Source organism: Pongo abelii, chromosome 11 (assembly GCF_028885655.2).
Source record: "Pongo abelii isolate AG06213 chromosome 11, NHGRI_mPonAbe1-v2.0_pri, whole genome shotgun sequence".
Lineage (NCBI taxonomy): Eukaryota > Metazoa > Chordata > Mammalia > Primates > Hominidae > Pongo > Pongo abelii.
The window spans coordinates 130,550,578-130,577,769 of NC_071996.2; the positions used below are offsets into that span (position 1 = coordinate 130,550,578).

At 43.7% G+C, this 27,192-nt stretch overlaps 1 protein-coding gene across 2 annotated transcripts in view; it reads right to left on the reverse strand.

The window, feature by feature from the left end:
• The window catches only part of COL4A4 (collagen type IV alpha 4 chain), a 155,593-nt gene that overhangs the window by 6,601 nt on the left and 121,800 nt on the right, over window positions 1-27,192 (reverse strand). Inside the window, exons 38-46 of one of the 2 annotated variants that reach the window (XM_054549909.2) lie at window positions 24,196-24,267; window positions 22,911-23,039; window positions 22,708-22,818; window positions 21,157-21,312; window positions 18,641-18,748; window positions 16,541-16,549; window positions 12,784-12,909; window positions 2,843-2,959; window positions 980-1,168 (exon numbers count right to left, since the gene is read on the reverse strand). In XM_054549909.2, coding sequence (XP_054405884.1) covers window positions 980-1,168; window positions 2,843-2,959; window positions 12,784-12,909; window positions 16,541-16,549; window positions 18,641-18,748; window positions 21,157-21,312; window positions 22,708-22,818; window positions 22,911-23,039; window positions 24,196-24,267 — 1,017 coding nt within the window. Of the gene's footprint in view, window positions 1-979; window positions 1,169-2,842; window positions 2,960-12,783; window positions 12,910-16,421; window positions 16,550-18,640; window positions 18,749-21,156; window positions 21,313-22,707; window positions 22,819-22,910; window positions 23,040-24,195; window positions 24,268-27,192 lie in introns of those variants that run through there. The other variant, XM_063713074.1, reaches the window with a different exon arrangement.

Sequence of the window (27,192 nt, forward strand, 5' to 3'; positions counted from 1 at the left end):
TCTAACTATGATTTTCTTGGAAAGACAGTGTTTCCCAGCAGCCAGGTCCTTAAGCCTTTGACTTGAAATCAGTCCCTGCAGCTTGCAAATCTACTATTGAAAATTGACGGGCTGGGCACGGTGGCTCACACCTGTAATCCCAGCACTATGGGAGGCCAAGGCGGCCAGATCACCTGAGGTCAGGTATTCGAGACCAACCTGGCCGCAAGACCCCAGCTCTACTAAAAATACAAAAATTAGCCAGGCATGGTGGCACAAGTCTGTAGTCTCAGCTACTCAGGAGGCTGGGCCAGGAGAATCGCTTGAACCCGGGAGGTGGAGGTTGCAGTGAGCCAAGGTTGTGCCACTGCACTCCAGCCTGGGCAACAGAGCAAGACTCCATCTCAAAAAAAAGAGGAAAAGAGAAGAGAAGAGAGAAGAGAGAAAGACAGAAGAGGAGGGGAGGGGAAGGGAGGGGAGGGGAAGGGAGGGGAGCAGAGAAGTGACAAGGAGCACCAAAAGATGACCCTCAAAATAAAGTTCTGTAATTTAAATTGGAGTAGGGTAGGGAGTTGATGCTGGCAAGTGTCGTAACATAACCATCAGGGTGCTGTGGCTGCACCATTTTACATATAAGTACAGGAACTGACCACATTCTGGTTAATTTACATTTGGAAGCAAAAAGTACATTTGATAACAGAGTTACATTTAACTTACTGAGGAAGAATCATTTTTATAAAACTAATATTATTAGCCAGATAATAATAATATACTTATTATAGCCAGATAATAATTATAGCCAGAATGAGCTTCTTTGACACTTCATAGGATCATAAGTTTAAAAAGGATTAGCTGAGAATGACCATGCTAGTGTTTTTTTTTAAAAAGTAAGAATAATCCCATATAAGGTTAGTGATCATTTAAGGTGTTGATGAATCAGTAAAATTAACCCCAAATTTTACTCTTCAGGCAATGGAGATGGGCGATCCTGTATCCATACCAAGGTCTTGATTGTGAGCTTTCTCTTGCCCTTCCAGGTATAACAGACTATACCCAGTCCAGAGCCTGGGCATGCCCAGGGGGCAGGTGGGCTCCTGGTCCGTCTGACTGTGGAGAACCAGGAGGAAGCCACCGAGGTATCCAGGGCCAAACCCTTTGGGCCCAGGATCCCCAGTGGGACCAGGAGGCCCTGGAGGAACAAAGGAAAAAAATTGAAGGCAGGTTAGGGGGTTCGGTTTAACAAATACATTAAGCACCTCTGTTCTGGCACTGTGCTCAGCACTCAGGGAGCAGAGGGGAGCATGACTCAGCCCCTCCTCACCTTCTGGAATGTACACAGCTACACAGCTGCAGTACACGCAACAACTCATTCAGCAAGTATTTGTTCCAAGCAACTCCTAGGTGCCTGGGCTACATTAGCATAAAGGCAGAAAACAGAGGAAAATCCCTGCCCCCATAGAGCTTGCATTACACTTGAGGAAGAGAAATAAGAAACAATAAGCATAACAAAAAGTTATGAAATACACTAGGAAAAAAAGAACAAGAACAGTGTAATGACACACTCCAAGTGTGGACTCCCCAGACTGAACTGCTTAGCAAGTGCTCCCCAAAGTCGGTCTTTCTTATACCTCCCAGACCTCTTCCCTGGTTCCAGCATATTGTCAGTTCCATTCTGACAAAGCCAAAGGCTTGGGATCCACATCTACAAGTTTCGCTCTCTTCTTTGAGAAGAGAGGGAAATGGAAGGAAGGCCTCGTTCTAGCATTCTTGTTGGCAGATGGGAAATCAACAGTTCTAGAGAACGTGAGCAGGGTCTGTATCCTTCAGCACCTCTAAGGGGCTGAACTATTGCAGAAGGCCAGGAGCTGTTTCTAATTGCCAAGAGCAAAAGGTGAAGTTAGACATTGAAACCAAAAGGTATTTTGTTTTTGTGTTCTACCGTTGGTTCTGCAAGACTGGCAGGCTCTCCCCATCTACACTGTCAACCAGAGATGTCAAAGTGGTAGCCTGTGGACTGAATCAGGCCTGCTCGTGTTTTGACCTGTAAGGATTTTACAAGTTGATATTTTGAACTTGAAAAGAGTATAGAGTGTAGGCCCACATTTCTGTAGACTATAATTGGCTGGAGCTGAGCTGCAGCTTTTAGCCAAAGCTCCATTTTGCTACAGACCCCACCCAGCCCTCTTCATTCATTTCTACTCACTACTAGCCTGGTACAGGAGTTTGCATCCCTGGCCAGGTACTCTCTGGAGATAGGATTGTGTCTCGGGCTCTTTGGATCCATGCACCTAATGAGCTACCTGGTGCATTGTTTCACACTTCTATTCTGAAGAGTCCTATGTCCCCTTTCCCAACACCACTTCCCATTTTTTTTCTTTTAAGAAAGACCCCTGTTTTCTACATCAGTGTACTAATGGCTATATGATAAGATGAAGTGAACTCAGGAAACCAGGCGATTTGGCCACTTGTAGAGGGTGAGAACACACACATCGTCCCTGAGGCCTTCATCACAGCCTCTTAAGGGTGATCCCACAGCCACCAGGCTGACCGTCCCTTCATGACCTTGAAAAGTGAACCGCAGAAATCGGCAAGAGTTTGATGATGATGTATAGCAGTTTGGGAAAATACTGAATAGGATGCAGGGCCTTGTCTAGGTTTTATGATGGTTTAACATCAGTTAGAACATAAGAGATGCATCCCACTCTGTTCTCATTGCTTCTGTCTCTGATACCTGGTGAGTCGGCATCTAAGGCAAATGATCTGAATAGGATCCAGTTTGGAAAGCCACTTGAGAGATCAGAGATTTTGTATACAACTCTAAGGTTTACAGTGTCAGAGAAAAGAGGAGTGACTGAAACTCTACCTGGTCCTCCAGGGTAGCCGTCTTCTCCTGTGTCACCTTTACGTCCAGGAGGCCCAGGAGACCCAGGGACGCCATCCACACCCCTCCTGCCATCCAGCCCAGGCTCTCCTTTGCACCCTGCACAAAAGTTTATGATGCTGGTGGTGAAAGCAACCATGACACCTGCTAGCATTTACCGTGCTTATACCATGTGCCAGCCATGTGCCAGCCCCAGGCTCCCTTCCCACTTTGACTGCATGCATCAGCTCATTTAGTCTTTGCGATGACATGAAGTTGGGATTTTACTATCTCCACTTGCAGTTGGGGTAACTGGGGCCCCGAGAGGTCAAATAATTTGCTTAATTAAAGTCAGTGATCCCATAAAGGGCTAGGCCAGGATTTGAAGCCAGACCAGGGAGGTATTGAGAGACAGGTTTTCACATTTTCTTCATAGTCTTCATATATTTGACTTCAAAAAAAAAAAAAAAACTACTGAACATGTATGGCATTTATAATAAATATTTTCCTTAATAATGATTGTTTAAAAGCCTAGATGGAGAAATGAATGAAACTTAATCGGTTTCATTTGGGGTCACGTTAAATCTGGAGCATGATAGGTGCAGCAGTTTTTTAAAATAGCTTTTTACTGAGTGTTTACAATGTGCTAGGTACCATGCTAATCCCTTTATGTGGATTGTCCAGTTCAGTCTTCCCAGCAGCCATATGACTAGGTACTAGTACATGCCAGTTGTACCAGTGAAGAGAGTGGTGCTCATAAAGGTCACAGAGCAGTCACATGTGGAGAGGAAACTTAGGCCCAAGGGAGCCAAGCGCAGAGGCCATCAACCACCAGACTCTGCCCCTAACAAGCTGCAGAGCTCTGGATATAACCTGGGGGACTTGGCAGCAATTGCGTTAATCCTTAAGGGGTTCTTTAAGTATGCAGTTACTTTTTTGTCAAGGCCTCAAATCATTAGCCACCATCTCCCTTCGGTCAGGGGAGCAGGCACAATCATTGTCTTTGAGGAAGTTTATTGCTATTATACCTAATTTCCTGAATTACTAGTCTTCTCCAGGCTTCCAGTCTCTACTTATTATTCTATTCTCATTCTCTCTCTCTCTCTCTCTCTCTCTCTCTCTCCCTCTCTCTCTCTCTCTCCCTCTCTCTCTCTCTCTCTCTCTCTCCCACAGAGTAGCCTGGTATGGGCTGATTTGTCTACCCCCAAATTTCATATGTTGAAGTCCTAGTTCCCGTATCTCAGAATGTGACTGTATTTGGAGATAAGACCTTTAAGGAGGTGATTCTGTTAAAATGAGGCTCTTAGGCTGGGCCCTAATCCAGGCTGACTGGTCTCCTTATGCAAGGAGAAAATTTGGACACAGAAAGGGACCCCAGGGATGCATGTCCCTGGAATGGCACAGAGGAGAGGCCACGTGAGGACACAGGAAGATGGTGGCATCCGCAAGCCACGGAGGGAGGCCTTGGGAGACACCAGCCCTGTCGTGGCTCCTTGATCTTGGACTTCTGCATCCAGAACTGTGAAAAAAATGTCTGTTGTTTAAGCCATGGTGTCGGTGATACTTTGTTGTGGCGGCCCGAGCAGACCAACACATAGCCTAAAATCAAACATTAAGTCAAAGGGGCTTGCTTAAGTGGCTTTCACTGTTGCTTCTTGCCTTCGCCTTCCAGTGACTGTGGGATGATGACAAAGCTGAGGATGCCAGTCAACTGAGGAATTCATGGAGCCTCCCTCCCCCACCCTACTGAGGGACCAGCCTTGCCTGATAACCATTAAATGAGTGTGTTAACACAGACGCTGACCGAAACCCTCTACCCTTAAAGCAGCAACCCTGTCATGAAAAGGATGCATGGAGGTTTAAGGAGGTTTGACTTGGTGTTGCAAGTTTGCAGGAATCGAAGATTTCCCACACAGGCTCCTCCCTGCCCCTCTGTGGCTCCAGGTGAGGCCCCGACTGTGCGTCCACACGTAGTAGAGTAGCTAACTTGACTAGAGCAACCCTGGACTCTAATCTTCCTCCTTCAACCCACCTGAGCAACATCAATAGGAAACACAGGGCTAAGCAGCGCAATGACACAGTCACTACTGCTCCTGAGAACAGAACCTCAGTGACATTCTGGAACACTGGCTCACACTTTGGTAGAAATCAGCATCTGCCTTGGTAGGTCAGGGTGAGGCCTAAGAATCTGCATTTCTAGAAGTCCCCAGGTGATGCTGATGCTGCCAGTCCCAGGAACCACACGTTGAGAACCAGTGCTCTATTTGATTTAACTTTAAAACTCTTTCCGGTGATGACCTTGGAGGCATATTTTGAAAATCCTACATTTCTGCCTATTCTTGAAACCAGAAATTCTACTCAGGGAATTTAGTTTAAAGAAACAACAACAATAATAGCAAACACAAGTACTGTTTATTCTGTGTCAGGCCGTGTTCTAAGTGCTTTTTATGTTAGTGAATCCACATAACCCTCACAATCAGCCCTTCTTACAGATCAGGAAACTGAGTCATGGGTTATGTGGTAGAGCCAGAGTTATGAACACATGTCATCTATTTCCAGAATCTCTGCTCTTTCATTTCTTTTGTGTTTTGTTTGTTTTTCCAGATGGAGTCTCGCTGTATTGCCCTGGCTGGAGTGGAGTGGCACAATCTCGGCTCACTGCAGCCTCCACCTCCCAGTTCAAGCAATTCTCCTGCCTCCCGCAAAGGCTAAAGTTACTGCCTCCCAAGTAGCTGGGAGGGGCTACAGGCACGGGCTACCACACCTGGCTTTTTTTTTTTTTTTTTCTTCTGAGATGGAGTCTTGCTCTGTTGGCCATGCTGGAGTGCAGTGGCATGACCTCAGCTCACTGCAACCTCCGCCTCTTGGGTTCAAGCGATTCTCCTGCCTCAGCCTCCCAAGTAGCTGGGACTACAGGTGTGTACCACCCAAGCCCAGCTAATTTTTTTGTATTTTTAGTAGAAATAGGGTTTCACCATGTTGGCCAGGCTGGTCTCAAACTGCTGACCTCAGGTTATCTGCCCACCTCAGCCTCCCATAGTGCTGGGATTACAGGCGTGAGCCACCACACCCAGCCCTTATTTCCAGAACCTCTGTTCTTATCCATTACACTATTTCTTCATGATAATCAGGGATGCATATAAGTAAGATATCATTACCAGTTGCTTATCATAATGAGAAAGTAGAAACTCCTTAAATCAGAGTAGTTACTGGACCAGCAGCAGCAGCGGCAGCACCTGGGAACGTGTTAGAAATAAAGACTCTCAGAGCCCTCTCCTTACCTAACAAATCAAGTCTGGGGTGGGACTCAGCAAGCTGTGTTTTAACAAGCTCTTCAGGGATTCTGATGGTTCATGAAGCTCGAGAACCAAAGCCTTAAATGTTCCTCGTGACACCCCCTCCCTACCCCCAGGTTCAGCTCCCCTGTTAGAAATTCCCACATTACCCATTGTTAACACTCAACATGTCCAAACTGACTTGCTCAATGTCTTCATTTTCTGCTAGCCTGTGGCTCCAAAAAGCAGGGCCTTGTTGGATTAACTTATTTCTAGCAGAGCAGCTGGCAGCAAACCAATCAATAATTGGTGAAGGTAGTGGTTAAATAAATTATGGCACAATCAGGTAACACAACATTCCTCAGCTACTACAGATAATATTGTAGGAAAATATGTAATGACATAGAAGTAAGGTTATGTTAAAAACAGTTTGCCAACGAGTATGCCTAGGATGATCATGCAGAAATAAAACTGGAAAAATATACAGGCAACTGTGTCTTTTAAAAGTGTGTTTAGTTTTAAGTTACCTTTTTTTTTCTTTCGTAAGAAAGTTTTTTTTTCCCCTTCACCAAATGCCTCCCCCATAGGCTAAAGGTACATATCCCATCTCCTACCACATCCCTCCCTACATAAATGGTCTTCAACATTAGGTGGTTCTGCACCACCCCACCCCGCCCCTCACTCCAGCAGACACTTGGCAATGTCTGGAGGCATTTTTGGTCCTCACATGGAGGAAGAGGTCATTACTGGCATCTAGCAGGATAGGGGTGAGAGATGCTGCTTAACATCCTAGAATCCACCAAACAGCCCTCCAGGATAAAGAATGATCGGGCCCCAAATGTCAGCAGCACTGAGGTTGAGAAACCACTCCACACATCCAAGGCTACATCCAAGAGTCATGTGTTCATTCACCAAATGTTTACCAAACACCCTCCATGACCCAGGCCTGTATATGGATATCACACTGAATAAGAATATCCTGCCCTCAAGCTTCTTACAGTCTCCATAACAGTGGTTGGCAAATTACAGCCTGTGGGCCATTTACTGCCCATTTTAGTAACCCCAGTTACAGTGGAACACATGCATTCATTGATGTGTTATCTACGGCTATGCTGCAGCAACAGGGTTGAGTGGTCGCAGCAAAGATCATCTGGCTCCAAAGCTGAAGCAGGGGATTGAAGTGTTCGGGTAATGAGGTAGATGTCTCACTTCCCTGCCCTCGGTTCCACACGCCCCACTGCTTGTAAAGTCGAGTCCTCATATTGCCTGCCTGAGAGTGTCCCCTTCTTCTTCTTACATCCCTACAACCAGCCAGTCTCTCCCCTCCATGCCCTGTGCTGGTTGAGCTACACTCCGTGTAGACATCCCAGTGTCCGATATGCTCCTGTTATGCTTTTGTGCTCCCAGGATTAGAAACGAATTATTTCAGAGTATCCTGGAGTGCATGCTGTACATGGTTACCATTCAGTAGGTGAGAAAGGAAACATCCCCACCTCCCCATATAGGTGACAGGAGCCCTGCCCTTCCTGGTGACTGGGCAGAAACCTCCTCTCCCTGGGGTGGCACTGCTGGTGGAATCTGGAACTCCACCACCTTCCAAGAGAGTATCAGTTATCTTGGAAGGAACATGGGGCCCCAACAGTGAGCTCAGAGCATTCCTTTCTCTGTCTCATCCAACAAGATGACTCCAACATGCAATATATTCTAGAAAGGGCTGCCTTAGTGCTTATGGGTTAGGAGTTTCTCCCTTCCACTGAACAGGCAGCAGCAGGCATTCCTCCTGATGTATAGACTCACGGTGAGATCACTGTAGATCTGGGAAAAAGAGTCCTCACACCAGATGTTATCACATGGGCTTTACTCCCTTTAGGGTGAGGTAGAGAGAAATTGTCAGGCGGAAGACATTTCCTGAGAAACAGGAAGGAAGGCTCTTCTTATTAACCTGAGCTCTATGTTCAGAGCTTTCCACCTTACAGACTTGTTCCCTACTTGGAACTAGTTTTAAGGAATAAAACTAAACATCAAAAAAAACCCTCCAGTGTTAGATGGATGACCTCCTGAGAGGGCAAGTGTTGCCTAGAAGAGAAATACAACCCTAACAGGGTATGGGTACGTCCATTAGGCAGGAACAGTTCAAAACAAAATGGATAACACTTTTGAGTTCACTGTAGGAAGCTTCAGCCTTTGAGGGCCACCCTGGAAGGAAAAGTTGTAGATCAAAGAGATCTGTGTGTAGAAGAGCGTTAGGCCTCCTGTGGTGGACTAATCGACCCACTTCATGTGGCTGTCATCCACCCATATTGGGCAGGAAAGAGCCAGAAGTTTGTTCATTTTTATGTAAGTCTCAGCTGTAGCACATGGTTACAAAATCAGCTTAGCAATGAAAGAAAAGATTTTTAAATTTTTTTTTTTTACCTTTTATTTTAGGTTCAGGGGTACGTGTGAAGTTTGTTACATAGGTAAACTCATGTCATGGAGGTTTGTTGTACTGATGATTATTTCATCACCCAGGAATTAAGCAGAGTACTCAGTAGTTATCTTTTTTGTCTACTTGAGGCTGGTGGGGGGGAGGAGGAGGTAGAGGAGCAGAAAAGAGAAGATTCTGAAGGGAAAACAGGAAGATACCAACAACATCATTTTAAGTGAACATTGTTCTTTCTAGTGGCAGCCATTTCTTTTCGGCACCCAATCTTGAGGGTGGTATATGTGGTGGTGGTATATAAGCCCAACCTTTCCTTAAGGCTCTGCTCAAATACCAGCTCTTGCTGGGGTCCTAGCTGTCCTGCAGTTCTCCACACTGGAATTAACCTCTCCCGGTACCCTTGACTTGCAACTCTTTTGTTTTGTTTTGTTTTGTTTTAGATGGAGTTTCGCTCTTGTTGCCCAGGCTGGAGTGGTATATATGGCCCCTCACACCCTGCTGAAAAAAATGCCTTCAGGAAATGTTAGAGAATGAGCAACATGGCCTACAGACGGCCCAGGTCAGCCAGGGTTTGGCATTAGGCCCTTAGAATATACCTGTCACTCTTTAGTAACTGGACAGGATGACCAATACAGCCAGTGTGCCCAGCGGGCATAGACAAGGCTGAGGAATACATGGCAGGGAAGAGAGGTCCTTTGTAACAGGAACCCAGAGGCTCCTATCAGAGAAGAGGGGCCCCAGAAGAAAGCAAGGGCTTGGGAGTGGGTGCACAGGACAAAAAGGAGCCCCAGGGAAGCTGGGCCACATGGTGAGAACATAGGAAGAGAAGGCGATGCTTCACCAGAACGACGGGGCACTTTTTTAAAAACATCATAATCATGTAGGTGTTAGAGAGGTGGCCTTGGAGTGTCCCCACTTCCAGCAGGCAGGGTCAGTGGCTCCAATAAAGAGAGGGCACAGGAACCCAGGGAAGGCCCTCCTATGGCCATGTGCAGCGGATGAGCCCATGAAACCCTAAGTCAGGGGAATTAGACATCACAGGCAAGCACACCTGGGCCACATAAGCACTAGACCATCTTTCAGAAGCTCATAGTCTATGGAGAGAGAATCTTGTTCTTGTTCATGTCAAAGATAACTATCATGTTCCAGTGTAAAGAATTAACCCATTCACATATTTTTCTCTTCCTAGTTACTTTCTTTGGTTATTTTTTTAAAGCCACCACAGTGGGTGACCCCAACCATCCCTCTGGCCTCAATTTTGATGTTGAGGTGGAGCAGTGCATTTCAACCTCGGCTGCCTGCTACAGTCACCTGGGGGGCGTTGAAAAATGTTAACATTCAGGCTCTGCCACCTTCCACATTCTATTGGTCTGAGATGAGGCCCAGGCACCAATATTCTTTCAAGATCCTCCAGGTGATTTTAACCTGCAGCTAGGATTGCCTTGCTAAAAAATGTTCTACTCTTAGCTGAATCTTTAAGGAGTGCATTCATATAATAGTTAGGGCGTCTCAAATTTGAATATGTATGCAACTATTTTGGGGACCTTGTTAAAATGCAGATTCTGATTCTGTAGGTCTGGGGCGGGACCAAAGTTGCTGCTAGTTGCTGGACCAGGACCACAGTTACAGTAGCAAGGATGTTGCTAACTCCTAGATGCCTGGTTATTAGGCCAACCAGCCCAGTCTGTGCTCCTGCCATCTCTCTGTTGAACAATTCTGGCTCCTCAAAGCCCAACCTTTCCTTAAGGCTCTGGTCAAATACCAGCTCTTACTGGGGTCCTAGCAGTCCTGTAGTTCTCCACACTGGAATTAACCTCTCACCATCCCATTCTCCCAATACCCTTGACTTGCAACTCTTTGTTTTGTTTTGTTTTGTTTTAGACAGAGTTTCACTCTTGTTGCCCTGGCTAGAGTGCAGTGGTGCGATCTCAGCTCACTGCAACCTCTGCCTCCTGGGTTCAAGCAATTCTCCTGCCTCAGCCTCCTAAGCAGCTGGGATTACAGGCATCTGCCACCACGCTCAGCTAATTTTGTATTTTAAGTAGAGACGGGGTTTTACCATGTTGGCCAGGCTAGTCTCAAACTCCTGACCTCAGGTGATCTGCCCACCTTGGCCTCCCAGAGTGCTGGGATTACAGGCATGAGCCACAACACCTGGCCTGCAACTCCTTTTTAACATGAATTGTGTAATAATCTACCATTACTTTAACTTATTTATATTCTGCTGGCTATTTCTTTCATGGGATTATGAGACCCTGGAGGGGGAAAACACATCTTACTCATCTTTGTATCACCCACACCACCTAGTAGCATACTTTACAAAGAGTAGAGGGAGTCTGGAAGTACTTACTGAATTGAATTTGCAGAACCCAGTTATAGGTCACATCTTCAACTTGGAAGTTATTTTTTTAAGTTGGAGGGACCCAGCTCTGGATATTGCAAATATATACATAACAAGGCAGCTTGGTTTTAAAATGAGGTTGAGTGACTAGTAATACCGACTGACAGAACTTTATGTATGCAAGGAGTATCAAGAAAGATGAGTTAAACAAAGACTGGCCCAATTCCCAGTTCTCACGGGCCGTTAAAAGAAGTTGCTACAACCAACACCCAATTAACCTGGTGCACAAACACAGATGCAATGCAATAAACACACACAACGAAAACCCAAATTAATTTGAGGAAGGCTCCAGGGCTGTTTTGGTCACCACCTAAGAATGAGTCTGACTCCTGTTGAGAGGAACATCTCTTGGGCACTTAACTTCTTGGTTTTGGGGAACCACAAGTAAAACAAGTGGTACAAAATTCAGTTCTGCTTCCAATTACTGTGTCCCTGAACCAAAAAAGTCCAAATCACGGTGGGGCAGTGGGGGGGGTGAAAGGAGAGAGAACATCCTGGTTCCTCCTTTTCAAAGAATTTGCCCATGAGTTTTCTAGACTCATAGCTACTATCAATGGGTCTAAAGAGAACAGTGAATTCTAGATGCCCAGCCCTGGGTTCCCTAATATCTTTGTAAATTACCCAATGCAGTGGGGATATGTGGAAAGAAAACAAACCATTTGGAGAACACTTTTTTTCTTCTTTTTTTTTTTTTTTTTTTTTGAGGTGGAGTTTCACTCTTATTGCCCAGACTGGAGTGCAGCTCACTGCAACCTCTGCCTCCCCCGTTCAAGCGATTCTCCTGTCTCAGCATCCCAGGTGGCTGGGATTATAGGTACCCGCCACCAAGCCCTGCTAATTTTTGTACTTTTAGTAAGAGACAAGGTTTCACCATGTTGGCCAGGTTGGTCTCAAACTCCTGACCTCAGGTGATCCACCCGCCTCGGCCTCCCACAGTGCTGGGATTACAGGCGTGAGCCACCGCACCTGGCTGGAGAACACTTTTTAAATGGAGAACACTTTTTAAAAGAATGGTTTCGCTTAAATACTTGAATAAGGATCCTGCAACCCCGGCAGTTACTGAGCAATGCTCTAGGGATTAACCATGTAGTAACTGCCAAAACGTACAGCAAGACCCTATTTTTCCCCATCCCTCCTCTAACAGCTCCTTCTTCCTTCTTGCAGGCTCTGTTTCCACTCCACCAAGCCCCAATTCAATTGTTTTTAATTCAAAATCAAGTAGGCAGCTATTAATGACTGTTAATGGAACATCTACTATGTTGTGCTAAGAGGTTTCAAAACTCCACATCCAAAAGCTGGCCAAGAATGAAAGATTTAAGTAGGAGTTCCACATAAAAATAGAAAGGATGGGCCAGGTACAGTGGCTCATGCCTGTAATCCCAGCACTTTGGGAGGCCGAGGCGGGTGGATCACGAGGCCAGGAGATGGAGACTATCCTGGCTAACTCGGTGAAACCCCATCTCCACTAGAAATACAAAAAATTAGCTGGGCGTGGTGGTGGGCGCCTGTAGTCCCAGCTACTCGGGAGGCTGAGAAAGGAGAACGGCGTGAACCCGGGAGGCGGAGCTTGCAGTGAGCCAAGATGGTGCCACTGCACTCCAGCCTGGGCAACAGAGTAAGACTCCATCTCAAAAATAAAATAAAATAATAGAAGGGATGTGTGGATCCAGTTAGCCCATGATTGATGTACTTTGGATCAAGGTAGAAACAAATCGCAAAGGGAAAGACATGCTTTCTCCTCACTAGTTGTTTAGGCTCCATATAAAAAGCTACAAAATAAAACACCTAGAATTTCATTTCAGCAATATATCATGAAAATAATGAACAATCAGCATGTGGCTCATACCTGGTCCTGGGGGGCCTCTCATTCCAGGGAGCCCCATGGCTCCTTCTGGTCCTCTCATGCCTGGTGCCCCAGGAAGGCCTGGGATTCGGGGACAGTCATCCACATCTGCAGGTGGCCCTGGTTCACCTGAAATTGGAATCACCGCTTGTGTAATGGATGCACGTGCTTATGAACAAGCTCCTTCTACAGTCTCTGGTTAAAGTTGGACTTCTGACACTATACTGAAATTTAGTACAAATTTAGTACAAAATTCAGTATAAATGTTTGTAAAGATTCAACAATCCAGTATAAGTTCCATGAAGGCAGGAATTTGTCTGATGCCCTGGAGGGTACATGAAAAAATTCCAGAATGTCGAGCTGACCGAATGAGTGAATGGAGTATCAGAGGAAGCAGAAGTATGAAATAGTGAAGGTCGGATGATGCAGCAACGTGATAACCCTCACAGGATTGCCCAATCTCTGGGCCATGTTTTACTGGAGTAGCAGCCACAGGTAGCATTGCAAGAGGGACTGGTGGGTTCCTAAAGCTCAGCTTCATGTGTCCCTGAGTCCTTACTCTACACTGCAGCCACATGGGTTTCCATAGTGTCAGTCACTCACATAGAATTTCAGGATTGCTAGAGGCTCAGAAGCAGTGACTTTCAACCTCGAGTGAACGTTGGACTTATTCAGGGGAGTCATGGAAATATACTGATGTCTGGGTCCCACTCCCAGAAATACTGATTTACTTGATAATAGGATGTGGCCTGAGCAGTGTCCTCATCATTGGCTGCAAAATAAACTCAGCTGGTGAGCTTTTCAAAAGTACTTATGAATACTGGGGCCCCATCTAAACTAATTAAATAGGAATTTCTGGGGGTGGGACCTGGGTGTCAGTAGTTTTTGGTTTGTTTGTTTGTTTAACTCCCACGGTGATTCCAGTGTCCATTAGGGCTGAAAAGCACCGTTGGAAAGCTATAATTCTGACTGTAGCACATCAGAATCGTGTCACTAGTTTGTTAGAAACCAGAATTCCTGAGTCAGGCGGTCTGAAGTGGGGGCCATGTACATTTCTAACATGTTCCCAGGGAGGCTGATGGCGTTGATCTGGGAATCTCACTTTGAAAAACACAGGCTGGACATGGTGGCTCACACCTGTAATCCCAGCACTTTGGGAAGCCAAGGTGGGTGGATCACTTGAGATCAGGAGTTTGAGACCAGCCTGGCCAATATGGTGAAACCCCATCTCTACTAAAAAAAAAAAAAAAAAAAAAAATAGCTGGATGTAGTGGCACGTGCCTGTAGTTCCAGCTACTCAGGAGGCTGAGGCAAGAGAATCACTGGAACCCGGGAGATGGAGGTTGCATGAGCCGAGATCGTGCCACTGCACTCCAGCCTGGGTGACAGAGCAAGATTCCGTCTCAAAAAAAAAGAAAAAGAAAAAGAAAAAAGAAAAAAGAAAACCACTATACTAAAGATGTGACATTTTTTTCTTTTACCTTCACATCTTTAAGACATTTTTTCTAAAGCTTCATTCAGTCATCCTGCAAACATTACACAGGGATAAGAAATAATAACACTGAACAATAATGATAACAGCTAAGGCTCACTGAATGCTTTATCATGTATCAGGCCCTGTGCTGAATGCTTTTACTATTAAATCCTCCCGACAAGACTGTGTATGTGCTACTGTTATGAGAAGGGTACGGACAAGAACACTCAGGCTTGGCCAGGCGTGGTGGCTCATGCCTGTAATTCCAGCACTTTGGGAGGCCAAGATGGACAGATTATAAGGTCAAGAGATTGAGACCATCCTGGCCAACATGGTGAAACCCTGTTTCTACTAAAAATACAAAAATTAGCCGGGCGTGGTGGTGCGCAGTCCCAGCTACTTGGGAGGCTGAGGGAGGAGAATCGCTTGAACCCGGGAGGTGGAGAGTGCAGTGAGCCAAGATCACACCATTGCACTCCAGCCTGGTGACAGAGCAAGACTCTGTTTCAAAAACAAACAAACAAAAAAACACTCAGGCTCAGGCAAATAAGTGACACTTCTGTGGTGACACAGCTTACACATGGCAGAGTCTGGACTGCAATCCAGGGCATTCTGGCTCCAAACCCATGTTCTTAACCACCTCATCAGACTGCATCAGGAACTCTCAATATCTGGGTAACAAATTCTAAGAAATGAAACATATTTTAAAAGGTATCATCTGGCCGGGCATGGTGTTTCACGCCTGTAATCCCAGCACTTTGGGAGGCCGAGGCGGGTGGACTGCCTGAGTTTGGGAGTTCAAGACCAGCCTGGGTAACAGGGCGAAGTCCCATCTCTACTAAAATTACAAGAAATTAGCCAGGTGTGGTGGCACATGCCTGTAATCCCAGCTACCTGGGAGGCTGAGGTAGGAAAACTGCTTGAACCTGGGAGTGCAGTGGTGGGATCTCTAGCCTGGGCAGCAGAGCAAGACTGTCTCCAAAAAATAAAAATAAAAATAAAAGATATCATCTGATTAGCTATGGTGTTCTTCAAATGTATGCAAAAGTGTGAAATAATTTCAGGAACATCAATCATAAAGCAGTAAGAAAATCCTTAACAAAATGTGGCATAACAACAAAATTTTAGTCTCCTAATACTTACCAGGCCTGTGTAAAATGACGTGGAATTCTTATGAGCTATTGGGAATTTAACCCCGTGTAAAATATGGCATAAAACCACAAGCAACACAGGGCCGAATGTATTTTTATAATAAGTACAATTTAATGTAAAACTTGGCTTTTCTACTATGGGTGACTTGAGAGAGATGCATAGAGGCATCTTCTGTTTTCCCTGAGTAATGTCTGGCCCTTCCCAGTGGGAACGGAGTACAGAAAGTGAGAGCATGTGGCTGGTGCTTCCCATTTAGAATTTTGATGTTCTCTTGAAATGACTTTATACATACAATCAGAGAGACAGGATTGAAAACATCAAATACAGTTTGATTTTTAAATATAAACATTGAAAATACCAGGACTTTTTACATTTTTGATTTTGCTTTTCCTTACTTTTTAATAAGTCAGAAACAGAAAAATAAAAAGGAGGAGCTGAGGCCTCTCTTCTAAAGACCTTAAAAATTATACATGGTATCTGTATTCACAGCAATTTTCATTAGGACTAATAACAGAGGCCTGGAAAGAACAAATGCAGGCATTCACAATTTTTCTTTTTCTCTTTTGAGAAATGCTTTTTATTTTCTTTGAAAACACCAGGCATAAAATAACACATTGTTTTTGCATCGCAGAGCATTAAGTGAACATTTTCCTTTTAATACACAAAGAAATGTTCTCCTTGAAAATGGACTTCAGGGTGTGATAGGAAAGGCTTGTCACAGCCCCCTACTGGGAGGTGAGGCCCCATTTTTTAATGTTGTATATACCATTTATTTTAGGGATGCTCTATGTATTTATATTGTAGAATTTAAAAAAGGAACTTACATTGGTATGTACTATAGCCTTTGACAGAGAAAGCCCATATACTTCATGCCCAAATTGAAACTATATAAGCTATATAAGCTAAGGATCTACACAGCCTTGACGATAATGAGGCTGAGTGTTAGGATGCTCTAATATGAGGTTACTATATCTGTAACAAGGAAGCAAAGCACTGCAGCTTAATATCCTTACGGCACCCCATCTATAAAAATGTAACAAACTTTAGCTCACACATACAGAGGAAAAAGGACAAGTACAGAAATGACTAGAAACCAGAGTGAGGGGAAAATACCAATTTTATAGCAAAGCTTACCTCTGGGACCTAGAGGGATCCAAAGACAACAAACAAGGCCAGTCCATGATTTTCACAGGGTGGAAAGAGATTTTAAATTTGTGGATTAGGACAAAAATGAAATAGATTGAGAACATACATAATAATTTGAGGCAGCATCAATGACAAGCAGAATGGCAGCATCTAATTTACATAAAAAGTCCACATCAATGTGACTGACAGGAGCAGCTATGATGTAGTAATGGAGTTTTCATCTCTAGAATGACTTGAAATGAAACTCTCTTGAGCAATATAAAATTATAATTGATTTCTTATGGCAAATAGCCCCTAATTTAATGCACGTAGGAATTCTATCCATTTAAAAGCTTCTGAAAATTTCATATTAATTTGCCAAGTATAGGGTATGCATAGAAAGGAAATATGAAAAGAATCAACATATAGGCCAGGCTCAGTGGCTCACGCCTGTAATCCCAGCACTTTGGGAGGCCGAGGCAGGTGGATCACGAGGCCAGGAGATCGAGACCATCCTGGCCAACACGGTGAAACCCCGTCTCTAATAAAAATACAAAAAAATTAGCTGGGCGAGGTGGCAGGCGCCTGTAGTCCCAGCTACTCAGGAGGCTGAGACAGAATGGCATGAACCCAGGAGGCAGAGCTTGCAGTGAGTCGAGATCGCGCCACTGCACTCCAGCCTGGGCGACAAAGCGAGACTCCGTCTCAAAAAAAAAAAAAAAATGAATCAACATATAAGCCCTTGTTCCTCCTGTACTATGATACATCATAAACCAGTGCTATTTATTTATTCTTTGGACTAGAGTGCTAATTTAGGACACTGTGAAATATTCTGAACTGATGCCACATTACCATAATATTGATTTAGGATCTTGAAAGATATTACTTCTGCCCATCTCAAATACGCATGTCTGTTTGCCCCTTCTCTCCCCAACTCTTCCTTGTCATAATTTGACCCTATGGCTAAAAAGTGTTGCCTATAGAGTTAAACTGAATAGCTTTTTCCCTTCCTAGGAACGAATGGAATTTACAGAAAAAAATTAAATGAAACATCTAGGAAAATCAATGAAAATTCAGGGATCGGAATTGAATATACGATCCTAACAAATAATAATCAAATCAGTCTTTGCCTCTTGCATGAAGGAACACATATTTATTTCCCTTAGAAACAGTCTGTGTGGGCCAAGCACAGTGGCTCACGCCTGTAATCCCAGCACTTTGGGAGGCTGAGGTGGGCTGATCACCTGAGGTCAGGAGTTTGAGGCCAGCCTTGCCAACATGGTGAAACTCTGTCTCTATTAAAATACAAAAATTAACTAGGCGCAGTGGCACACGCCTGTAATCCTAGCCAGCTACTTGAGTTTGAGTCAGGTGGATCACTTGAACCCAGGAGGCAGAGGCTGCAGTGAGCTGAGATCACACCACTGCACTCCAGCCTGGGTGACAGAGCAAGACTGTCTCAAAAAAAAAAAAAAAAAAAAAAAAAGTGTATATAAAATCAATTCCTTTTTTTTTTTTTTTGAGTTCATGTCCTTTATAGGGACATGGATGAAGCTGGAAACCATCATTCTCAGCAAACTATCGCAAGGACAAAAAACCAAACACCGCATGTTCTCATTCATAGGTGGGAACTGAACAATGAGAACACTTGGACACAGGAAGGGGAACATCACACACTGGGGCCTGTCGTGGGGTCGGGGGAGTGGGGAGGGATAGCATTAGGAGATATACCTAATGTAAATGATGAGTTAATGGGTGCAGCACACCAACATGGCACATGTATACATATGTAACAAACCTGCACGTTGTGCACATGTACCCTAGAACTTAAAGTATAATAAAAAATATATATATATAGAAAAAAAAATTAAAAAATAAAGTAAAAAAAAATCAACTCCTAATTTTCAAACTTATTCATTCTGACAATAAATTATTACTTTACCAAACATGAGACTTTGTAGTGTGGCCTGAAAGAAATGTACTCTTAATATAAGAAAAGGGCTTAAATAATAAGAATGTGCTAGTAATTCAGAATATTAACTACTTTCTGAATGATGATCATTTTAGTAAATGTTTAAACAAAATGCTGTATGTAGGTTGGAAGCTCACCTGGAAGACCAGTGGGCCCTTTTCTCCCTGGAGGTCCAGGTAAACCCTTCTCTCCAGGTGGCCCAGGAAATCCATGTGGTCCCTGCGGCCCCGGGAATCCCATTGGTCCTTAAAAAAAAACAAAACATAAAAATGAAGGCACTGGAATGAGACAAGATAAAAACAATGACAGTTTGAGAGACTGAATTCAGAGATTTACTCCAACAAAACGCAGGGCATAGCTAGCCTGAGAGTCAAGATTAGCCTCGCTTTCCTCTGTGAGGCTTAGACGGGTTGCCTCTTTAGGAAACACATGATCGGCCAAAAGAACTAAGGAAATGGTTCCGTGATCAAGGCAAGACTAAATTACAATGAAAAGAAGTCCTATAACCCTAAACTTTCTCTGGAGACAAAGGACTGGAACTGAAGGGAAAATCAGGAAAGAGCTTTCAATATCCGGGAACAACGTGCCTCCCCAGGCGAGTTCAAACCACTCTCCTCCTCACTCTCTTAGTTTTAGGCACAACAGTTCAGTTCCTCATACGTGATGTTCCTTTACTTCTTCCACATCCGTGATGTCTTCCTCATTTTTTAGAGTTAAGACCCAATCTCACTTTCTCAGGGAAGCCTTTCCTGGAATCCCAACTGAAGTTTAGTTGCTTTTTGATAAGCTCTTCATTCAGGACACTTAACTGGATTTAAACTGACATATCCCTTCATGTGCAAGTCTGTCTTCCGTGAAACTATGCTCTTTATAAAAGAAATTATTATTATTATTATTTGCTCCATTACCCAGGCTGGAGTGTAGTGGCACAATCATTGCTCACTGCAGCCTCCAACTCTTGGGTTCCAGGGATCCTCTCACCTCAGCCTCCCAAGTAGCTGGGACTACAGGCACACACCACCATGCCCAGATAATTTTTTAATTTTTTTGTAGAGAGGGGGTCTCACTGTGTTGCCCAGGCTGGTTTTGAACTATACTGGCCTCCAGGGATCCTCACGCCTTGGCCTCCCAAAGTGTTGGGATTATAAGTGTGAACCACTGAGTCAGGTGGAAACTCTGTCCTTATAAGATTAGAAACTCTACTTAAATTTGTTCACTGCTATATTCCTGCAGGTGCCTAACAGATATTTGTCACTGTGTAAGTCATAAAAGGTAAACTGAGGAAACTCACTCTCTTTATAGTAAAGCACTGTTTGGCCTTTATATTCTCTGGACTGGGAGTCAAGAAGCATGATTAGTGGTTCCACCAATATTTCTAACTCCCTGTGTATTCTTGTGTAGATCACTGGTATTCATATGGTGTGTTATTTCCTCAGTCCTGAACTTCATGTCCAGGTAGAGATTTATTCCCTAGGGTAACTAAGGAGGAGGAGTGTTAGCCAGCCCCTTCCTCCTTCCTCTTGGTGACTAGAGTGTTAGCACGTCAGTCCAATTTTGAAGTTCAATAATTGGAAGCCTACTTACCCGTAGATTTGAGCCACATTCTCTAAAATTGATTTCATTGCTAATATAGATGAAAAGGCTTGCTCCATACTGCTGTACAGGCTGTGCACTGCACAATTCCACAGATGCCATTTGCACTATGGTCATGGCAGCCTCACAGTGATTTTTATCTGTGACCTAATCTTTTGCCTTATTTCACACTTGGTTCAGAACTCAGGCAAGGTGCTCGTTATTGGGCTCCTTTTGCAAATTTCAACTGTTGCCTTTCTGATATCCAGCTTCCTTATTTATGAAATAGGGGAGTTAAAATGGATACTCATTAGTCATCTTTTTTCAAAAAAAAGCTTCTTTGAACCTAAAAATTCTCTGAAATTCTGGTGACCAAAAACTGATCTCCCCAAATATTAGCAGTTGGATAAAAATTAATTTAAATAATATTTTAACATCAAATAGTGGGGAAATTCAGTGATTGGGGATATTTGCATGAATATAAAAAAGCAAAGTCAGCAGTCTAAAACTAAGCTGTCCAATACAGAAGCTACTAACCACACACGGCTAGTTAGCACTTGAAATGTGGCCAGTCCAACCTGAGCTGTGCTGTCAGCATGGAACACACATGGGATTTCAAAAGCAGGAAGAAGGAGTGGCTTATTTGCAAAAGGAACTAGGTTTGCACAATCAGCTCAATTATCTCAGTGATAAATGTATATTAATTATATGTTAAAATAAAAATATTTAAATATATTATGTTAAATCACATAAAGTATGAAAGTTCACTTGTTTTTACTTGTTAAAATGTGTCTACTATCTTTTTAAATTGCACATGTGGCTTGCATTACATTTCTACTGTTCAGTTCTGGCCTGGAAGATTATCAAGAGTATTATTAAGGGCTAAAGATGAACCTGTGTTTCTTCCTTTTACTTGTCCAACTTTGACGCAAACTTCAGGACTCTTTGGGGAAATAAGGACATTTTGGAAAGTAGTCACTTTGTTTGCATAGGAAACAGAAATGGCGGCACAGTACCCCAGACCCTCAAGGGCAAGATAACCAAGATGTTCACATACTACTTAATGGAACAACATTCATACCTTTCTGGCCATCTTTTCCATCGCATCCTGGAAAGCCTTTGTATCCTGGAGGGCCTGGTGGGCCAGGGGGACCTGGTGGCCCTGGTAGACCACAGTCACCTGGCTCCCCTCTCAGAAGGTCAACACTCCCAGGGAGGCCTGGAGGCCCAGGTGCTCCTGACCACAGAGAAGAGACAAAAATATTCTTTTAGTCAAAGACAAATGTGTATACCGGCTGCTTGACAGCTTCTGAAGAAAAACAATGCAATGATTTGCAAGCAAAGAATGAAGAGAATTAGAAGAATAAGAAAGTCAGTGATAACAGAAATGAAATAGAATGGATCATAATACCAAGTTGAGATAGTGTAGATAATGGGTTGGTAACTGTTAGACAAAATGAACCCAAGCAAAACCTTTCTTCCCTTCAAAGTCATTCTTGTTGAAAATATCGTTTTGGGTTTTTGTTTGCATTGCCATCTCACTGCTTTAATAAGATGGATGGATGGATGGATGGATAGGTAGATACATGGTTGGATGGATAGACAAGATAGATGAATGGATGGATGGATAGGTGGATAGATGGTTGGGTGGATAGATAAGATAGATGGATGGATGGATTAATGCATAGATGAATAGAATACCAGACAGATGAATGGATAGATAGATTGGTAGATGGATGGATGGATGGATGGATGGATGGATAGATTGATGGACAGATAGACAGGCGTTTGAGGAAATACGTCTGGTGGGAAAGGAATGTTCACTCGATTAAATTTATAATCCTAATGGAAAACAAGTTTCCACAAATAGGAATAAATTGACCCCAATTATATTCCTACTTAGCTTCTGTACTTCTTAGCACACTTTTGAGAGCTTTATTATTTTCAGTGTACAATCCCTAAAATCCTAAAGATTCAAAGATGATGGGCATGTGTCTTTATGGAAGAGTTCTAAGAGCTTGTATGAATACAATTGCCTGCATTTAGCAAGATACCACACGGAGCCACACTCTTCTCCCAACTCCCAACCCAGCTCTAGCCCAAACCTACTTGGTCAGCTTAGTAATGACTTCCAACATCTTTCCTTACCAAAGTTTGTCCCTGTGAAGTGATGAAAGAAACAACATGTACTGTCAGCAGCACATGAAGAGACTGTTTCCTGTGTGCCACAGGCCTGCATCCTGTCACCCTGGGCTAGTGCCAGTGGTTTATGTGACAGTTACTAGAAATCAACAAGGAGGGTGCAATTCCCACTTGCCACCCGCTTCTGAAGACATTTGGTCAGCATCAAGCTGGTGATGAGAAACACTTGCTTGTCAATTTCTACCCTGAAGAGAAGAGGGTCTAACAGAGCTGAAATAGAAGAGAGGGCCAAGTCCTGGTCCTGGATATGGTCCTGAGAGCCCACCACTACCCAAAGTCCCACCCTAACTGTGTCCCACTTATCCACCTGCCAAGCTGATGGGGGGCTGCTTCAGTGCTTCTATTCTGCCACTCTCTGGCAGAATTCCTCCAGAGCCGGCAGCATCTAACAAAGGAAGCACTGCCATCCTTTGTCATGATTCTCTCATACCTCTTGGGCCATCAGGACCAGGAGGTCCCTGATCTCCAGGTGGACCCGGGTCAGGAATGTCCTTAGGAGCTCTTCCTGTGGCACCTGCAGGACCAGGTGGTCCTGATCTCCCTAAGAAGAGACATGTTCACATGTTATCCTCATTGCATTTGGAAGGTTTTGGTTTAGTTATTGAAGGAAGGGCAAAGCATGCTGCAGCTTACCTGGGGGACCTGGGGGACCTTTTTCTCCATAAGGACCTGGAGGAGAGATTCCTGGGCTCCCAGGATCTCCTCTCTCCCCTTTTAGCCCAGGTATTCCCACTGGACCAGGTGGCCCCACATCATGCAAACCTTAATGGGAAAATAGAATTAATACTATATCTTCTCTTTTCTTGTCCCTGTTACAGTGCCTGAAAAGGAACCACTTCCCAATAGTGGCAGAGAAGTGGCTGGTTCTGCAGACACCAACCACTGGTTGCAGTGGTGATCCAAATGTCTGCACCATTTCTCTCTTAGGACCTATCACACTGGTCAGCCATAAGTTTTATTTCTTTTATAGTTATTTTCCAGATTTTAAAAAACAACAACTTAGAGGCAATACCAACACTCCCACCTCTACAATGGAAAGAGTAAAAACAAATGAGATACAATAAGTAATTATGCATAAGTTGCTTTGAAATTTGAGGTGGAAACTGGCATGATTAGAACTATTGTGGAATTTCACACTGGGAAGGAAGGACATCAGTGTTTTCTTGGAAGGCACACACATTTAATCTGACTATTTGGAGGAGCTACTAAAGGAATCTTAAGTGACTATATTACTGGATCTTCCAAACTAGAAAGATTTCACCTCTCTCCAACAATAAATTCAAACCTAGCAGCACAATTCCTGTTCCCCAGGGTCACTCAAATTTGCATGTCAGGTTTCAGCTACTTTGTCTGATCATAAGCGGTTTTTCTGAGAAAGTAACACAACAAATGTGCATTATATTAACAGAACAGGATAAAATACACTTGTCAAAGATTAACCTATTTGTGGTATGAAAATAACAGCAAATTGTGGAGGTAATTTGTTTTAGCAGTGGCCATAAAAGGATGCTATTAGTACTAATTTGAACCATGTGGTCAAACATAGCATTACTATACTTCAAACAATACAAAAATTCTAAAATCTCCAACTATTTACTTGTTAGGATAACATTTTGAAATCTGGCTCCATTAAAGCAATTGTTCAGAGTACTTTTAGTAGACAGAAAATTCCAAGCAATACCAACAAAAGACACTGTTAACCAACCATTCCTTCTTAAATAGGGGTTTCTCAAATGTCCTTTTCATATGTCATTTTCAGCACTAAAAATAGCTCCAATAGTGTGTCTCTAACCTAAGCCAGTTTTTTTAGTTTTGCCTCCAAATCTCGTGAAGTGCAGAAATACCAGGGGAGGGTACCACTTTCTCTCATGAACCACTGACTGAAGCTCAGCCTGTTACGAATCGATTAGGTGCTTACCTGAAGCACCTTTGGTTCCTTTCTGACCCTTCAATCCATGCAAGCCGTTTAGGCCAGGTGATCCGGAGGGACCTGAAACACACCACAGGCCTGTGACCCAAAGGAAGACCAGCCACCGGAACCTACTCTAGCCACAACCGCAGGCACTGCCCAGCAGAGGGCGCGTTGCTGGGGCCAGCAAGCAGCTCTGAGCGTCTGGACTTCATCATCAGGGTGGAAACCCAGGCCCAGGACTATTTAACACATTCATCGGATAAAGATTTTCTGCCAAGACAGCTTAACACAAACATTTCTTTAGTTTTAAAGTACTGCTGTTGGTTTCTTATCCTATCATCACCAGATACGGTCTAGAATTACTGAATCTTGGCATAGGAAGTAACCTTTGATTTTATGACAATAAAATCACCCTAGATGAGGAAAGAGATCAGATGGGAGCAAATCCATGCCTCACACCTCCCAGGCTTGGAGTCACTGCACCCTCCCAGGGGCTGCAGGCTCTGGTTTCTTCAGGATCTACTCATGGAGATGCAGTCAGACGAGAGGACACATGGCATCTGTGGCATGCTGGCAAATGCTTGCCCTGCGATGCTCAGGCCTGCATGGCGAGTGTGGCTCCAGCTATTGCTTTGCAGTCACTTCTTTCATAACCATTCTGATGCCTTTCTGCGGAACCTAAGTTTATTTTGGGATGATCACTGAAAACTCCCGTCTCTGTAAATAGACATTACCCCACTGATGCCTGTGCCTTCTCTCAGAACCTTTTGTTTAGTTCTCCAAAGAGCCGTCCACCAGCCTGGCTTGACTGAAGTTGTCACTAAACACTTCCAGTGGAAAATTGTTTTTAAGGTTTTTTATCAACGTATGTTGAGTTGTGTTGAAGTGGTCTGAACGAGAGCCTTTTCAAATGACACTTCTTGATGGCCCTTGGTAAAGTTGGAGGAGGAGAGGGAAGGAAGAAAGCAGGTAAGGAATATATATCGAGCATCTCCAGGGCACTGAGCCATCTGCTGGGTGCCTTCTCACAAGTCCTGTCCCACTGATGGCTATGAGCACTGAAGCTTCTCCCCAGCCTCTGGTCAACCCTGGAAAACTTCCTATCTCATCAGTAGATCCTCCACCCAGTAGCTGTTCTTTCTTATCCAAGACAAGAGGTTCTCAGTGCACAGCCAGCCTGTTTACTTAGTTTAGGGTCACATCTCTCAAAGTTGGGATAAAAATACCATCAGCTTATAAGGTTGAACACAGAAGGTGCCCCTCACCTACCCCCATGATATAGGACCCCCTTGGTTGTTGATGTCCACCCCACACTGTGAAACAATCATGTCTTTGGGTGACTGTCTCCCCTGCTCAAGGGTAAATAAGAGTTCAAGACTAGGTCCTATGGATGTGTTCAATAAATGTTTGTTGAGTGAGTGAATGAAAAAATACAGAACAAGGTGGATGAAGGAGAAAGCTACAAAAAGGAGCAGGGAAGAATTTTTATTTGTATGCCATATCTTTAATAGATTTATAGGACAAATATAATTTACAGAAGTTAGAGGTATCAGTTTGCATATAAATAATTCAAGTGCTAATTATTGTCTATTCATTTTAAGCAAGTCTTCTATGTATTCTTATTAGAAGCTGGCACAGTTAGTTGCTTCCATTCTATTTATCATCAGTACTTGAAACAGACAGTCATTATTCTTTTAAGATCTAAGCTTTAGATTGGTTCAAATGAGCCATATTCTCTTGCACCAAAAAAAAAAAAAATGGGAATGCATCTTTATTTTCCCTAAAACTCTTATTCCTAACCACTTTTTACAGTTCTGGCTTAGTTTATTCTCCAATCCTCTTCCCTATTTTATGAGCCAGCATTTCAAGTTTGCACCAAAAGAACACACAGACCTTCTTTATCTGCCAAATCTGGATATTTATTGCAGTCTATCTGAAATGATAATAAATTTTCGGGGGGACCACTTCACTATTTCCACATGTTTTGATCTCCAGCTTTAGTCACCAAGATTGATGGCTTGGGGACTTGGCTGGGGTGGAATGTCTCTGCTTCTGCCAGCTCTCCATTGTCACATCAACACATCCAGATCCTAGGTTGTCACGGTCCCAGCCTCTCGCCATTGTTGAACTGGCCGACCCTTATCTGACCCAATGTTATCGTTCTAAATTGAATGCAGCTACATCTGAGTAGGGTTGTAAGGGTAATTTTTCCTTTTTACTGAAAGCTTTTTATCAATCCCATCTCTAAATCAGAAAGTTGTTCATGCATAAAATATATACAGTGCAGATGAGAGGCAATTAGGCTAACAAAGCACATTTCTGGGTAATGAGGAATTTTTATTCACCTCTCTGGTTGTCCTCCTGCTAAACAACCATCATTTAAGGCTGCAGCACACTGCACTTTCAGGCTGGGTGCTCTTTCTCTAGTCAGTGAATGTAACCTCCAATCCAGCCGGAATTGTGGCTCCCATCTTTGTTAGCCAGCGAACTCTTTATGACTGCATTCCGACTCTCAGGCTGTATTTTGTTCTAAAGCCTGAAAACATTACTCTACACACCCAAGAGCTTTTATATGGGTTCATACTTTTAACACATAGGGTGACCAACGCGTCCCTGTTTGCCTGGGACTTCTTCCTGGTTTTAGCACTGAAATTTCTACATCCTGAAATACCCACTCAGGCCCAGGCAAAACAGGAGAGCTGCTCACCCTAACTTTAAAGCTGGTGGGAAGAGAGATCTTTGTGACTATAAGTAATGGTTGAAAAACCTGGAAGATTCTTATTAACAAAGATTCTGAAATAAGATTTAAATATTTTTTGTATCAGCAAATATGTGAGAGCCTACTAAGGGTATAAGATATGGTTCCCTAATGCACAGAGAGTCTGCCCCAAATGTGCCTCCTGGCAGGTGCTGTCAAGATGATGCGGGACAAGTCTGTCCCTGACTTGACAGAACAAACAGGCAATTACATCCAGTGTGGTAAGTGCTGTGGGGGAAGGGCAG